We start from the raw sequence: 16206 nt of genomic DNA on the forward strand, positions 1-16206 counted from the left end.
TGCTATTCCCAGCAAACCTCCCCTCCCCACCAAGGGAAGAGCCAATTTTCTTGTGTATTTCCTATTTTTAAAAAATTCCAGTCCTAATAAATCTGAAAAGATGAGGGTGTGATATGGTTGGTCACTGATATCTACAGTAATTTTAAGATGTCTATGGCTCTGCTTGTCTAAAAAGCTCATGCTGAAGGAGCTGACTTCCTGGTCTTGTGACACAGACGGTCACGATTTTTGCAGCAAAACAAATTACACCCAGTTCATAAAATAAACTTCAGTGTTATGAACAGGTACTCAAACTCTCTTCATCATCACTTTAACTAAAGGGCCTTCCGAAATATACAAATACACAAATATATGCCAAAAACAAATGACAAACAGAAAGAAAAGTGTTAAAAGCTTTCTTTTCCATTGGTCTCAGAATCATAAAGTCATTGTCAGTTTTCCATTGTCAATTTCAATTTTAACCAATCACTATACCTTTCATTTTTTTCATTTTTGAACCAGTGTGTTCAAAACATAGTATGACTTAGAAGAAGAAAGTCTTGTAAGAGACAAACAATACTAATTCAGGCAGGAAAGAAAGAGACAACAAAATGTCATTTATCTCCAAGTAGAGCCTTATATGTTAATGTTTTTATTGTGTTAAAATATACAACAACTTTTAAAGGCAAATCATCTTACCAGAAGTTCTTGTTTTGCTTTTATAGTTTTGATGACATATTCCAGGATTTTTCTGGGATACTGCTTACGTTTTGTGGCTATATCTACTATGATTTCATCAAACTGATCTTCCAGTACTTTGATGTCAGAATCTATTTGAGGGAAAAAAAAAAAAGTATATCTAAAAAGTTCCTTAAAACTCATTGTTTACATTCTGTATGGAAATGTGTTATAAACTAAATTTAGAAGACACAAAATAATGAAGGAAAACAAAATATGGCAAGTTAATGGATGCCCCCCACTTTGGTGACTGATTTATTTACACATTGAACAATCAATTATTGAGCATCTAGAAGAGGCTAGGCCTCAACAAGAGACATATGAAGATGAGCACAACGTGATTTCTACTCTAAGAGTTCACAGTTTGCTTAAAGAAACATAACTGCAAGGCAACCTGATAAATGCAATAGAGGTATGAACGAAACGCCATCAGGACACAGAACAATGGAAAACTGGCTGACTGGGAAATCTAAGACTTGAGCTGAAGCAGAAGTGTAAGTCCAATGGATAAAAACTAGTAGGGGAGGCCGGGCGCGGTGGCTCACGCTTATAATCCCAGCACTTTGGGGGGCCGAGACGGGTGGATCACGAGTTCAAGAGATCGAGACCATCCTGGTCAACATGGTGAAACCCCATCTCTACTAAAAATAAAAAAAAATAGCTGGGCATGGTGGCGCACGCCTGTAGTCCCAGCTACTCGGGAAGCTGAGGCAGGAGAATTGCTTGAACCCAGGGGACGGAGGTTGCGGTGAGCCGAGATCGCGCCATTGCACTCCAGCCTGGGTAAAAAGAGCGAAACTCTGCCCAAAAAAAAAAAAACTAGTAGGGGAAAAAGGAATGGGGAAAAGCATTTTAGGCAGAAGAAACAGTATTTGCAAGATTCTAGTCTCTGGGGACCTAAGAAAAGTTCTAAATTGCTACAAAGAAAAAATGGATGATAAAATATATAAGAACCAGACTGTAAAGGGTATTTAATATCAGGGATGCTAAGAAGTTTTGGCTTATTATGTACTGAACCAAAGCTATGAAAGTAGCTGTGAGTGGAGTAACAAGATCTGAAATAGGACTCAACTGGATTGATGGTAGGAAAAAGTGAAAGACATTGTGAGTTTAGAGTTTCTTTCATTTAGCTAACTGCATTTTATCATATACTTTTTCATGTTTTAAAATAGTGATTCTCAAACTTTAGAATAATCACCTGGGGAGTATGTTAGGGGTACAGAATTTTGATTCAGTATGTCTGAGATGGGGCCCAGAAATGAAGTACCCTAGATGAAATGAATGTAGGTGATACATCTAACTTTATTTTGAAAATCATTTTAAAGAGTGAAAATACTAGGTAGTTATAAATATTAAACAGCTAAGTCCTCAGCTTAAATAGTCTACCTCATATTGCTCTGTTGTGTCAAAATCTATGTTAGAAATTGATCTATTTATTTTATTGATCATAAGCTTTATTAGGAAGAAATCTGATGTCTGAAACATAATTTTTTGAAATATTTTGAGAAATTGCTTATATGTTTCAGCACATACATATTAGATAAAGATTAATCAAGCATATCAGGTATACTCTTTCTTTCATGTAACAAATATTAATTGGTTCCCACTAAATTGGTTCTTTTGAGGGCACCCTTTTTTTCCTTCTTCTCTTTCCTTCCTCCTTTCTCTTTCTTTCCCTCTCTCTCCTTCCTACTCTGCCTCTCTCCCTTCCTTTCCATCTTTCCTTTCTTTTCTTCCTTCCTTCTTTCATAGCTAGCTAGCTAGATTTTCAATAGCTTTTAGGGTATAAGTGGTTTTTGGTTACATGGATGAATAGCAGAGTAGTGAAGTCTGAGATTTTAGTGCACTCATCACCCAAGTAGTATACATTGTGAGGGTACCCTTCTTTTGAGGGCAAGAAATAACAGTTATTTCTTACTCTGAATAATTATTTAAATAAGCAGCTCTCCCTAAATTTTCACTTATTCATTACAAAAGTTAAATCATTAGCCTGAAGAAAATAATATACTATTCACAATCAGTTAAAAAAAAAAGTATTCCAGCTAAATCTTTTTTGTAGAGAGGAAAATCCTTTCTCAGCACCACCAAATGATAAAGCGACAACTAAAATGTATAATGAAATTTGAACAGGAGCCGGTCACAGGCCTGTTATCCCAACGCTTTGGTATGCCGAGGAGCCTGGCCAACATGGTAAGATCCCGTCTCTATTAAAAATACAAAAATTAGCCAGGTGTGGTGGCAAGCACCTGTAATCCCAGCTACTTGGGAGGCTGAGGCATGAGAATTGCTTGAACCTGGCAGGTGGACGTTGCAGTGAGCTGAGATCTTATCACTGCATTCCAGCCTGGGCAAGAGTGAGACTCTGACTAAAAAAAAAAAAAAGAAAAAAAAGTGAACAGGAAAGAATGATTCATTAATTTAACATATTTCATAGGTGCCTAATATGAGCCAAGAATTGAGAACAAAGTTGGGTGCAATGGCTCATATCTGTAATTCCAGCACTTTGGGAGGTGGAGGCAGGTGGATCGTTTGAGGGTAGGAGTTTGAGACCAGCCTGGGCAACAGATGAAACCCCATCCTCTACCAAAAATACAAAAAATTAGTTGGGCGTGGTGGCACATGCCTGTAGTCCCAGCAACTCAGGAGGCTGAGGCAAGAGAATAGCTTTAACCTGGGAGGCAGAGGTTGCAGTGAGCTGATATTGTGTCATTGCATTCCAGCCTGGGCGACAGAGCAAGACTGTCTCAAAAATAAAAAAGAAAATTTGTCTTTTTAAGGAGCCTTCTACAAAGACGTAAGCTCATCCTTCACATGGTACTCATATTGTTTAACTTTACACTTCTAAGGGTACTTCACTATTCACTCTAGAGATCACTTAAAAAAATATGACTTGCTTTGTAAATAATTACAGAAATTCCCTAAGCCTCTTTCGTCATCTAGAGATAGCTCTATGGTATTTTCCAATAAATTGACAAGACTATTGAAGTCATAATCTCAGTTCTTTATTATTCCCCTAATAAAGAACTTCTTAAAAATAAATGACACTGAAAATGGAGATTAAAAAACAGCATTCAAAACAAAATTAGCTGCAAAAATAACCCAGAAATTAATAACAGACGGAAAAAGTTAAGTCACATACCCAGAAAACAATTATCTGAAGCTTCCTGCCATGCTTGCCCATTAATGCTGACATTCTCTTGCACAGCTGATTCAAAAGTCTGCAATAAATTCACAATAGTCAAGTCACTAAAAATAATTTTAAATACTCAATTCAAATGTTTTGGTAAAATAACACTTTCAGATTTGTGACAGAGGATATAAAGAAAGGTAGCAGAATAGCTTGTAGTATATTATTCTCTTCAATGAAGATTCCAGTTCAATTACTGATCCAACCTACATTTTGGTCTCATAGCCATTATGCTACCCAAGAGAAAATCTGATACAAAATTTCGGAATATTCTTAAAAATTAAAAGAATGTACTCCTAGAATGAAAGAAAAAATAAAATCTAACAAATTTAGGCTCTGTTGAATCTCAGGGGTCCAAGTACTATATATGCTGCTGATGTTAACAAGAGGAAAAATATACATCCTTAAAAACAAAATTAATTTATATTTATAAAGGACTCAAAAATATATTTATATTTTTGAGAGATGAACACTTAAGTATGCAGGGATGAAATGACATGAGATCTAAGATTTGCTTTAAAATGGCAAATGTAGGCCAGGTGCAGTGGCTCATGCCTATAATTCCATCACTGGGAGGCCAAGGCAAGAGGATTGCTTTTGAGGCCAGTTCCAGACCAGTCTAGGCAACACAGTGAGACACCTTTCTCTACCAAAAAATTTAAAAATTAGCCAGGCATAGTGGCACATGCCTGTAGGCCCAGCTACTTGAAAGGTGGAGGCTAGAGGATCACTTGAGCTCAAAAGTTTGTGGTTACAATGAGCTATGATTGCCACTGCACTCTAGCCTGGAGACAGAGGGAGATGCAAACTTTGCAATTTTGACAACTGTTGAGTTTGGTGGTAGATATATGGTGTCCATTGTACTAATTTTTTGTAAGGTCAAAAATGTTCATAATACATTAAAAGATAAAAAACTAAAATTAAAAAAAAACACACACATAAAAAATAGGCAAATTGGACTTCATCAATTTTTTTAAAATAATAAAGGACTAAAGGAATTCTGCAGTACGTGTTCCTTATTAGTCAACAATTTCACATCTAACAATGTATCCTAAAGGACTACTCTCATAGAAGCATACAGAGAATGTGCTAGAAGTGTTCATTTCAGCACTGTTTGAACTTTTTTAAATTGTGGGGAAAAAAACTAAATTCAAAATTAGAAGAGTTAAATAGACAATATTCATACCACACAGTACCTAAAAAGAATGAAGACAATCTCTACATAACACTGACAAGTAATAGTCAAAGACTTGTTTGGTTTCAAAAAAGGCAGGTCAATAACAATTCATCAGCACGACAATATTAATGTAGACAAACAAACATAAACAGAGAGAAAGAAGTAAAGCCATAGAAAGGGGTATGGAAAGTTTACTCTCCCGAAGTACACTCCAAAATAGTTTGTCACATCCTAGAAGGAAAAGGGATGGGGAAGGGAAGTTGAAAGAATTTTACTTTAAGCTATTGATTGAACTTTTTACGAGCATATATTTTGTACCCTTTGTATAATTAAAAATAACATAAACCAAATGACTGGTAATTATGAGTTAAAGTACATATTCTACATTTCATAAAGTAAAATCCTTATTTTTTTTTTGAGACAGTTTCGCTTTTGTCACCCAGGCTGGAGTGCAATGGCGCCATCTTGGCTCACCGCAACCTCTGCCGCCCGGGTTCAAGCGATTTTCCGGCCTCAGTCTCCTGAGTAGCTGGAATTACAGGCATACGCCATCACCCTTGGCTAATTTTAATATTTTTAGTATGACTTAGTTTCACCATGCTGGTCAGGCTGGTCTCGAACTCCCGATCTCAGGTGATCCACCTGCCTCGGCCTCCCAAAGTGTTGGGATTACAGGCGTGAGACACCATACCCAGCCTATGTATGTTTTAATTATTTTCTAGAATTACCTTCAAGAATTGCTGAGAAAATATATTGTCTTTGTAATATTCATTGCAGACTCCTACCAATACTATTTTTAAAGAAAATCTGCTACTTAATATGCAGTTTTAAACAGAGCTACAACATAAAGCTTCTGCCTTATTTAAAATAAAACACAAGTGAATTTCTGTGGTAGTCTAAGTCCTGGAAACTTATAATTCACTTTATCATCCCATTAAACAGAATGTAATAGGTTAAAGCCAAGTTCCTCTTTCTCTGTAAGACACATAAATGTTTTAAATACCTTAGCATTTCCTAGAATCAGACAAATTTTAAGATCATTATATAACAAGTCTTTCCCAAAAAACTACTAAAAATGTCCTGAGATATATTCTATTCTTGCCTTGCTTGCAAGAAGAAATGACATAAGACCTACTATATACAAAACTACATACACAACCCAGGAAGTGTTTCTTCATTCTTCCACTTAACTTTTATTTTTACTGTTTGCACTGTGGTCATTCATAACTCACAAATGTGCTGTATTATAAGCTTTTAATTTTTTCCCTCTACATGCAAGTTGATTGGTGCCTGTCATAAGGAAGCCCATAACCTCTTTATTTCTTGTCTTCCCAAAAAACTATCACCTTCAGCGCTGTGCAAAATATTTAAGAAAGGCTGGGGAAATGCGGTCTAAGGACCAATGTGTGATCTTAGTAAAGTTTACAACCAACACAAAATTTCTTAAAACCTATTTTAGACTTCCAAGGAAAATGTTTTCACTCTAAAACAGACAAAAGAAAAGACCAAATGCTGGCTGGGTGAATGACCAATTTTCAGAATTACCCTTTCCAGGAGAATTCCTCATAGTCTACTGCTGCATTGTCCAACACGTGAGCCACTAGCCACTTTGTAGCTACTGAGCACTAAAATGTAGCTAGTTCGAAAGATGTGTGGTAAATGCAAGACACCAGATTTGAAAAGCTTAGTACGAACAAAAGAATGCAAAATATCTCATTCATTTGATATTATTACATGTTAAAATATCTTGGATTTACTGGATTAAACAAAATGTCTTATTTCCATTAACTTCACCTATTTCTTACTTTTAATTTAAAATTACGTAAAGGTCGGCTTGTTTTGTATTTTCACTGGGCAGCGCTGTTTTAAATAATTAATAATACCCAGCTGACATCATCTATTTCTTTCTTCCCTCGCGTTTCTCGCACAGGTTCTACAGTTGCCTGGGGCACCGTTAATTCTGCCGAGGCCTGGCATGGGATCTTTCTGAATCCTAAGACCGTGGGTGTTGGGTAGGGGGGTGATAAGTAAATAACTGGCTAACTGGGCCCGTACCCACTGCGCATCTCGCAGCACGGGCTCCCGAATCTCCTCCGGCAGAGCGTCCCCGAGCTTTTGCACGAAGCGGCCGCACAGTTGTAGCATTTCGGTCACAGCCCGCTTCGAGGTGCACCGCACCCGAAAGTCCTCTCGGGGAGTGGCAGAAACCAAGGCTTCACTGTCTGTCCCGGCCACTAGCTCCTTGTCCCACGGTGGGTCAAGGACCACCAACTCAGAAGACCCCGCCATTTTTTGTCGGAACTGTGGGCGGGACTCTGGGAGCGGAAAAGCGGGTTCCGACTGGTGTAACAAGCATGCATCCGCCTAGAAACTTAGGACGCTGCAGCCAAAACGTTCCGGCCCCGGCTCTGTGGGTGCGTCTAAAGCGGCGGCCGCCGGGGCGCGATGGGCACGGTGGGCAAAGGGTTGGTGGATTGTCACTGCCACCTCTCCGCCCCGGACTTCGACCGCGTATGTGAGGGCGATGCGGGGCCCGAGGGAGCAGGGAGGCCCCCGTCCTTTCCACTCGCGTTATCTTTGCTCTCCTCCCTTGGGACCAAACCCCATCTCCCCCGGCAGACCCTTGTTTATGGCCATATGACCCGCCCCTCCTTTCGCTGTTCCCTATTTAACTTCAGACATACCGATTTTTTTTTCCCCTGGTGAAGTCGCTGTAAGCTATCTCCACAAGGCTTTTGTTTGCTCTTCAGAGTTCCTGGACTCGTTCCCCCATCTCCCCTTGGCTGGCCTGTTTTTCCGTTCGGGCCTCTCACCTCCCTGGCTGAGACGCCACTTTTCCTGGGAAGCAGTTCTCAAAACGCGTTCCAATCGGGCAGAGGTCGGGCGCGGGCCCACGCCTGTGATCCCAGCACTTTGGGAGGCCGAGGCGCGCGCGGCGTGTCGCCTGAGTCCAGGAGATCGTGACCACCCCTGGGCAACATGGTGAAACCTCGTCTCTACAAAAAAATAGAAGAATTAGACGAGGGTGGTGGCGCTTGCACGTGGTCCCAGCTACTCGGGAGGCTGTGGTGGGAGAATCGTTTGAGCCCAGGAGGTGGAGGTTGTAGTGAACAGAGATCACTGCATTCCAGCCTGGGTAACCGAAAAGAAAGAAAGAAAGAGAGAAAAGAAGAAGAAGAAGAAAAAGGAAGGAAGGAACGAAGGGAAGGAAGGAAGACAAAAAAAATTATATATATATATATATATATATATATGTATATATATATATATATATACACACACACACATACACATACATGGCCGGGTGTGGTTGCTCACATTTGTAATCCGAGCACTATGAGAGGCAAAAGCGAGCAGATTGCTTCACTGCAGGAGTTCGGAGACCAGCCTGGGCAACATGGAGACACCTCGTCTCAATTAAAATAATAGTAAAAATAATACAAACATAAAATTAGTTACAAACTGTTTTACTCATTACATGGGAAACTAGAGACTAATGATAGAAAAGTAAGGGGGATTTTATTTCAGGGGGAAATCCTCCCAGGAGTTGACACTTAAGGCTGAGAAAACAAGGAGCCACCCAAACCAGGGAGTGAGTGTATGCTGGTGAGGAAAACAGATAGGTTGCAGGTCCCCAGACAAGACAGAATTTGGCACATTCCAGCTGCGGAAATGCTGAATGGAGCTTGATGAGCTAGAAAAAGAAAGGCATGAAACAAAACTGGAGAGGTTTGCAGGGGATAGGTGAGGTAGGTCAGTAAGGAATTTGGATTGCATTTGAAGCACAATGTGGATTCATTAAAGGGCTTTTTAAAAAAGAGAGAGTGACAAGATCTGCTATCTTTTTTTCTTTTTCTTTTCCTTTTTTTTTTTTTTTTTTGAGACAGAATCTGGCCGTGTCACCCAGGCCAAAGTGCAATAGTGGCGGGATCTCAGCTCACTGCAACCTCCTCCTGGGCTCAGGCGATTCTCCTGTCTCAGCCTCCTGAGTAGATGGGATCACAGGTGTGCACCACTACACCTGGCTAGTTTCCTGTGTTTTTAGTAGAGATGGGGTTTCACCATGTTATCCAGGCTGGTCTTGAACTCCTGGCCTCAAGTGATGAACCCGCTGCAGCCTCCCAAAGTCCTGGGATTAAACAAAAATGGCTAGGCGTGATGCTATCCATTTTTACACCATTATGCTGCTGTATGGCAAATGGATTGTGGAGAAGAGTGGAAGCTAGAAGACCAGTTCGGAGGCTTTTGCAGTATATAGGCGAGAGATGTTGGTTATTCGTACTGTGATGATAGTAGGTGAGTTTGAGAGAAATACATGGATTCAAGATACATTTTAGAGACACAATCCACAGTATGTACTGAAGAATTTTGTGTGGATCACAAGGGAAAGAGAGGAATCAAGGATGGCTCAGATTATTAGCTAGTGCTTTAGGGAAGATGGTAGTGCTGTTTACTGAGGTAAGGGAAGACCAAAGTCTGAGGTGGAGGTGGGGAGGTAGGCAGAAAGAAGAGGTTTGTGGGGAGAAAATAAAGATTTGTGTTTGGGGCATATTGGGAAGCCTAATCCCATCCCAGTGGAGATGTCATAATTTTAAAATGTGATTCATGGGTTCAGGAAAGAGTTATAAAATAAAGATAAAAATTGAGGACTCAGGCCAGGTGCAGTGGCTCATGCCTGTAATCCCAGCTCTTTGTGAGGCTGAGGCAGGTGGATCACTTGAGGTCAGGAGTTCAAGACCAACCTGGCCAACATGGTGAAACCCCATCTCTACTAAAAATACAAAAATTAGCTGGGTGTGGTGGCAGTCGCCTGTAATCCTAGCTACTCAGGAGGCTGAGGCAGGAGAATCGCTTGAACCCGGGTGGTGGAGGTTGCAGTGAACCGAGATCATTCCAGCTAGGAGACAAGAGCAAAATGTCTCAAAAAAAAAAAAAAAATTGGAGACTCAGCATGATGATGATATTAAAACCATGACAGGAAGTGAGAATTACGCAAGGCAAGTGCAGAGAAAGAAGCAGAAGTTCTTGAAGTCAGAAAGAGGAAGGGGAGCCTGTCAAGGCGACTGAAAAGTAGCCACCAATGAGAGAGTGGTGTTGCAGAAGCAAAGACTGGAAACCATTTTAAGGAGGAAGGAGTAAGGAAATGAGGCATTCCAAATGCTGTTGAGGAGTAGAGTAAGATGAGGACAGAGAAATACCCTGTATATTTGAAAATAGAGGTTTCTCTTTTAGTGTTGGGAACAGAAGCCAGACTTTACTGAGAGTGAGAGTAAACAGGAGATGGGTCAGTGTAGGCTCCTTGCTGTCCACTACTCCGTTTGTTGCTATCATTGCCATTCTTTGTGATGCCTCAACTACATTGACATATAGAGTCCAAGATTAGTTACTTATTCATCTAAATTAATGGTGATTTCTTATGCATGTTTTAGGATTTGGATGATGTGTTGGAGAAAGCCAAGAAGGTAAGTCAATATTTGTAATTGCTCTTTTGGTTTTTAATTTTACTGTCATTTCAAGCAAAGACAGCTTGAAATTTAAATATACTACCTTGATGTTGTTTCAGTAGTTTATCGTAAGTAGCATTTTTAATTTTTATTATTTATTTATTTATTGAGATGGAGTCTCAGTCTGTTGCCCAAGCTGGAGTGCAGTGGCGCCATCTCAGCCCACTGCAACCTCTACCTCCCAGGTGCAAGTGATTCTCCAGCCTCAGCCTCCCAAATAGCTGGGACTATAGGCGCGCATTACCACACCCAGCTAATTTTTATATTTTTAGTAGAGAGAGTTTCACCATGTTGGCCAGGCTAGTCTCAAACTCCTAACCTCAGGTGATCTGCCCACCTCGACCTCCCAGAGTGCTGGGATTATAGGCATGAGCCACTGCACGCAGCCAATTTGTATTATTTATAATTAAAATAGAGACAAGGTCTGACTGTGTTGCCCAGGCTGGTCTCAACCTCCTGAGTTCAAGCAGTCTACCCACCTCAAGCTCCCAAAACACTGGGATTATAGGCATGAGGCACTGCTCCCAGCCCAAGTAACATTTATTAAATGTTTGCCACATGCTGGGTACTGAGCCAAGGCCTTTCTGGACTTTACCTCATTCAGTATTTCACAACAGCCTTCTGAGGAAATTATTATTTTATAGCCAACCATTTCCCATTTTACAGATGAGGAAACTAAGGCCTAGAGATTAGTAACTGGTCCAAAGACACATGCTAGTGAAATGATAGAGACAAGTTAGTCTGAATTCAAAACATGTTCCCATAGCTACTATGCTCAACAGCACTATGGAACAAATTGGTCATCTTTCAGTTTTCAAATTCATGTGTAGGATATATTATAAAAGTTTTCTGAAATGCTTTGATTTGTTTGGAAAAATTATTTTTTGGGAAGTGTTTATTAAATTCATTGTAACTAGCATTTTGGGCCATCTCAGAAAATGATAGAGCCAGAAATGGTTGTAGTACATTTTTATATACAGCAAGCTTTCGCTGTGGTAGCTTAATTAGGAATGTGGGCTTTGGACCTGATATATAGACCTGATGTCCTTGGGCAAGTTATTCAACATTCAAAACTCTGTCTTCTGATCTGTACTGTAGTCTACAGTCTACTTTATAGGTTTCTGTAAATTAAATGATGCAATATTTATATTCACTGAACATAGAACCTGAAACATAGTAAATACTCAATGATAGCCCTTCTGATTGTGTTGATGGAGAATGGGTAAACAAGGATAACTGAAATGCAGAGAAAACTTTAAATTTATACATAATTTATATAAAATGTGTATTGTTTGGAACTCTATTCCTTTTTTTTTTTTTTCAGGCCAATGTTGTGGCCCTTGTGGCAGTTGCTGAACATTCAGGAGAATTTGAAAAGATTATGCAACTTTCAGAAAGGTGCTACTTCTAATTAAGAGGGCTGCTAATAAGAACACAGTTGTGACATCCAGTTTATAATATCAAAGATCCATTTTTAAAGAGAATAAAGAGGGAAAAGCATTTTAACGTGGTCCTAAAAAGATATTCTTTTCTACTTATTTATTTTTTTTAAGACTGAATCTTGCTTTTAAAAAAAAGAGCAGGATGGAGTGCGGTGGCACAATGTCAGCTTACTGCAACATCTGCCTTGTGGGTTCAAGCAATTCTCTGCTTCAGCCTCCCAAGTAGCTGAGACTACAGACATGCACCACCAGGTCTGGCTAATTTTTGTATTTTTTTATAGAGACAGGATTTTACCATGTTGGCCAGGCTGGTCGTGGACTCCTGGCATCAAGTGATCCACCTGCCTCAGCCTCACAAAGTGCTGGGATTACAGACGTGAGCCACCATGCCTGGCCTCTACTTATTCATTAGAATACATCGTAATCTATTAGTCTACTATTCCTGCTTTCTTAATTGGTTCTACATTTTTAGGTATAATGGGTTTGTCCTGCCATGCTTGGGTGTTCATCCAGTTCAAGGACTTTTACCAGAAGACCAAAGAAGTGTCACATTAAAGGTAACAGTCATACAAAACAGGAACCATTAAAAACAAACAAAAGAATTCTTTTACTCAGTAATCCTCCTCTTTCTAATTTATATTCTCAGGAAATAATCCAAAAGAAGGAAACACTACCTTATTTCACAAAGATGTTTGTTGCAAGATTATTTATAACAGAGAAAGAGTAGAAACAGCCTAGAGGTTCAGAAATAAAGGAATCATTAGTTAAATTGTAGAGTGTTAAATATAATGCATTTACAGAAAATGAGTATTATAAAGTGTATACAGCACATGAAAATGCTTACAGTATATTGCAGAGAGAAAAGCAGAATACCAAATGGCATATTCACTATGAGTGACATGTACATAAACATAAACATATATTCATAAAGAAAAGACTGGAGCAAAAACACGGAAATGATAGTAATTGCATTGATATAGTAGAATTATGTGTAACTTTTTTCACATTTCCTTGGTCCTGTAGTCATGTTGCTTTGGCAAAAAAGTGATAGAATATCTAGAAAAAGAAAGATACAAATTCAGAGGTGCCATATACTATAAGGGAACAGATGAGTTCAAGTAAGTAGTTTGTCTTTGAACATAGAACCACTACCGCAGGATTTCCCTCCAACTATTAAATTGCACTGATTTTATAACCTCTCTAAAAACATACTACCCACAAGGTCTCACTGACTCACAATAGTCAGTATATCTTATATTTCACATTTGTCTCCTGACTCAGCATCAGGAAGACGCACAATTTCTTGAGTGCTTTATTGCATAATAAGGTTGATAGTCCCATTTCGAAGAAGTAATGACTTCTTGTTACTTATGAATAAATTAAGATATGGGGCCATTTTAAAAATAATAATGTATCTCTATTTCTATATTAAGATACCTTAGGTCGCCGGGCGCGGTGGCTCAAGCCTGTAATCCCAGCACTTTGGGAGGCTGAGGCGGGTGGATCACAAGGTCAAGAAATCGAGACCATCCTGGTCAACATGGTGAAACCCCGTCTCTACTAAAAATACAAAAAATTAGCTGGGCATGGTGGCGTGTGCCTGTAATCCCAGCTACTCAGGAGGCTGAGGCAGGAGAATTGCCTGAACCCAGGAGGCGGAGGTTGCGGTGAGCCGAGATCGCGCCATTGCACTCCAGCCTGGGTAACAAGAGCGAAACTCCGTCTCAAAAAAAAAGATACCTTAGGTAGCTCTACTTATTTCAAAATAAAATTCATGGCCAGCTGTCATGGCTCACGCCTGTAATCCTAACACTTTGGGAGGCCGAGATGGGAGGATTGCTTAAGCTCAGGAGTTCGAGACCAGCCTGGGCAACATGGTGAGACTTCATCTGTTTTAAAAAAAAATAGAAATAAACAAAATAAAATTCATGCACTTCAGGTAAAAATGCTTATCTTGTAGCTATCCTGTATTGATAAGTATGATAAAATTAGCTACATTGCCAGACAGTCACAATTCTACAAATGTGGAATCATAGCAGGGCAGCACTTCTTTCATTTATATGGGGATTTATACTAATAGACATTCATTTAGTTAGGTAGTCAAACAATGTGTACTGAGCACCTGCTACATGCCAGGCACTGCTGTTAGCACTGCAGACCCAATAATGAGTAAGATCCCTCTCACGGAAACTAGATTCTAGGTGGTGCAGACAGTCAACAATTGCATAAACAAGACTTTAGATGGCAATAAGTGCTTTGAAGACAATGAAATGAAATTATGTAGTAGGTGTTGTGGACGCTGGTTGTTAGATGATGTCATCAAGGAAGGACTCTGTGGTAGTGACAGTTGAGCTGCAACCTGAATGCTACAAAGGAATTGACCTTACAAAGAGAGGATCAGGGTGTTATATGCAAAGGAAAAAACAAATCACAAAGGTCCTAAGGTAGGAATAAGCTCAGTATAGTCAAGAAACAGAAAGAGGGCTGATATGGCTAGAGGAAGAGAGGAATGATAGTAATGGGGTAAGAGGGATGTGCAGAGATTTCATGTAAGACCTTGTTGGATTTTAGTTCACATGCAATGGAGGGTTTAATATGAGGCCTACCAAGATGTAATTTATGTTTTAAAAAGATCCCCTTGGCTCTGGCAGTAAAATGAGTTGGTGAAAGGAAAAAAAAAAAAAAAAGATCCCCTTGGCTGTGGTATGAAGAGTGAGTTTTAAAGAGGGCAAAAAATGAAAAGGGAAGAAAGTTAGAAGGCTATGAATGATGGTGGACTGGATCAGAGTACTAGCATTGGAGGTAGAGAACTGGGTGGATTTGGCATGTATTGGCCATTAATATAGAATTGAGTAGACTGCTTAACTTACCAAAGTAATTAATATGCCAACAATATGATAGGTACTTTTTTTTTTCTGAAATAGAATCTTACTCTGTTACCCAGGCTGGAGTGCAGTGGTGCCACCTTGGCTTACTGCAGCCTCTGCCTCCCTGGTTCAAGTGATTCTTGTGCCTCAGCCTTCCAAGTAGCTGGGATTACAGGCATGTACCACTACACCCAGCTAATTTTTTTGTATTTTTAGTAGAGACGGGTTTTTGCCATGTTGGCCAGACTGATCTTGAACTCCTGCCTCAAGTGATCCACCTGCCTTGGCTTCCCAAAGTGCTGGGATTATAGGTGTGAGTCACCATGCCTGGCCCATAGGTAATTCTTGATTATCAAAGCAGATAGAACCCATCAAATGTTGTGATAATCCTCTGGAATACATTAGAGATGAGCAGAGTTGGCCCTTTTTTATTCCAATTGCACTTGTAGTCCATACTGCAGTTTAGTTTTCTCCTACTGATTAGATTATAAGCCCCTTTAAAACAGGAAGTATGCCTCATTGCACCTTTACAACCTTCCAAAATATGTAGTACAAAGCTAGATAGGTACTAAGTATTCATCATATTAACTTGTTTTGTAAGATGAATTGCCTGGCATCACATAAGTCTTTTAACATATTCCTGAATTAATTAATTCATTCAATAAATATTATTACCAGGCACAGTTAGGCACTGGGGATAAATCACAATGAATTGTGGCTCACAATTCCCTGGCGGCATTCTGCTGCTCATGCATGCAGGGTATTTGCTTTCCAGTTAGCTACTGTGTCTGCTTGTCCCACTTCACAAATTTCTGTTAAACACCTGACCCCTGTTCTAAAGATTCTGAAGACTAAACATTTTCTATAATAAAAAAATTGATTTTAATTATTTAGAATCATTATGAATACATCTCTTCCCCTCCCTTGATCCCTTTCATCCTTATTCCTTCTTTCACTCATTCCCTTTTTGTCCCTCCTTCCTTTCCTCTTTCAGTAGCATGGTGGAAACAGCACGCATGAGCCTTGACGTCAGAGAGACCTTGTCTACTGACTTCTGTGATCTGTGGCACATTGCTTAACTTCGCCAAGTCTGAATTTCCTCATTTGTAAATGATGAAAATTATATAGTAGTATTATGCCCAGTCATGAGGGATAGGGGTTTAGAATCTTCTTTTTACAAAAACCATAGTAGGGCGGAGTGCCATGGCCAACTCCTGTAATCCCAACACTTTGGGAGGCTGAGGTGGGAAGATTGCTTGAGCCCAGGAGTTGGAGAGCAGCTAGGAAACATAGGAGACCCTATCTCTACACA

General features: G+C 39.7%; 2 protein-coding genes across 12 annotated transcripts in view; one reads left to right on the forward strand and one right to left on the reverse strand.

Moving 5' to 3' along the window:
* NSL1 (NSL1 component of MIS12 kinetochore complex) overlaps window positions 1-7415 on the reverse strand; it is a 28620-nt gene extending 21205 nt beyond the window's left edge. Inside the window, exons 1-3 of the mRNA XM_010341042.3 lie at window positions 7137-7415; window positions 3857-3935; window positions 679-809 (exon numbers count right to left, since the gene is read on the reverse strand). Coding sequence (XP_010339344.2) covers window positions 679-809; window positions 3857-3935; window positions 7137-7370 — 444 coding nt within the window. The 5' untranslated portion in view covers window positions 7371-7415. The remainder of the gene's footprint in view (window positions 1-678; window positions 810-3856; window positions 3936-7136) is intronic.
* Window positions 7416-7476: 61 nt separating this feature from the next.
* The window catches only part of TATDN3 (TatD DNase domain containing 3), a 59451-nt gene continuing 50721 nt past the window's right edge, over window positions 7477-16206 (forward strand). For 10 of the 11 annotated variants that reach the window (XM_074385166.1, XM_074385167.1, XM_074385161.1 and 7 more), the window contains exons 1-4: window positions 7477-7592; window positions 10511-10543; window positions 11910-11983; window positions 12500-12584. In XM_074385166.1, the coding sequence (XP_074241267.1) occupies window positions 7527-7592; window positions 10511-10543; window positions 11910-11983; window positions 12500-12584 (258 nt within the window). In that variant the 5' untranslated portion in view covers window positions 7477-7526. The other variant, XM_074385169.1, reaches the window with a different exon arrangement.

The sequence above is a fragment of the Saimiri boliviensis genome, chromosome 14 (assembly GCF_048565385.1).
Source record: "Saimiri boliviensis isolate mSaiBol1 chromosome 14, mSaiBol1.pri, whole genome shotgun sequence".
Taxonomy (NCBI): Eukaryota; Metazoa; Chordata; class Mammalia; order Primates; family Cebidae; genus Saimiri; species Saimiri boliviensis.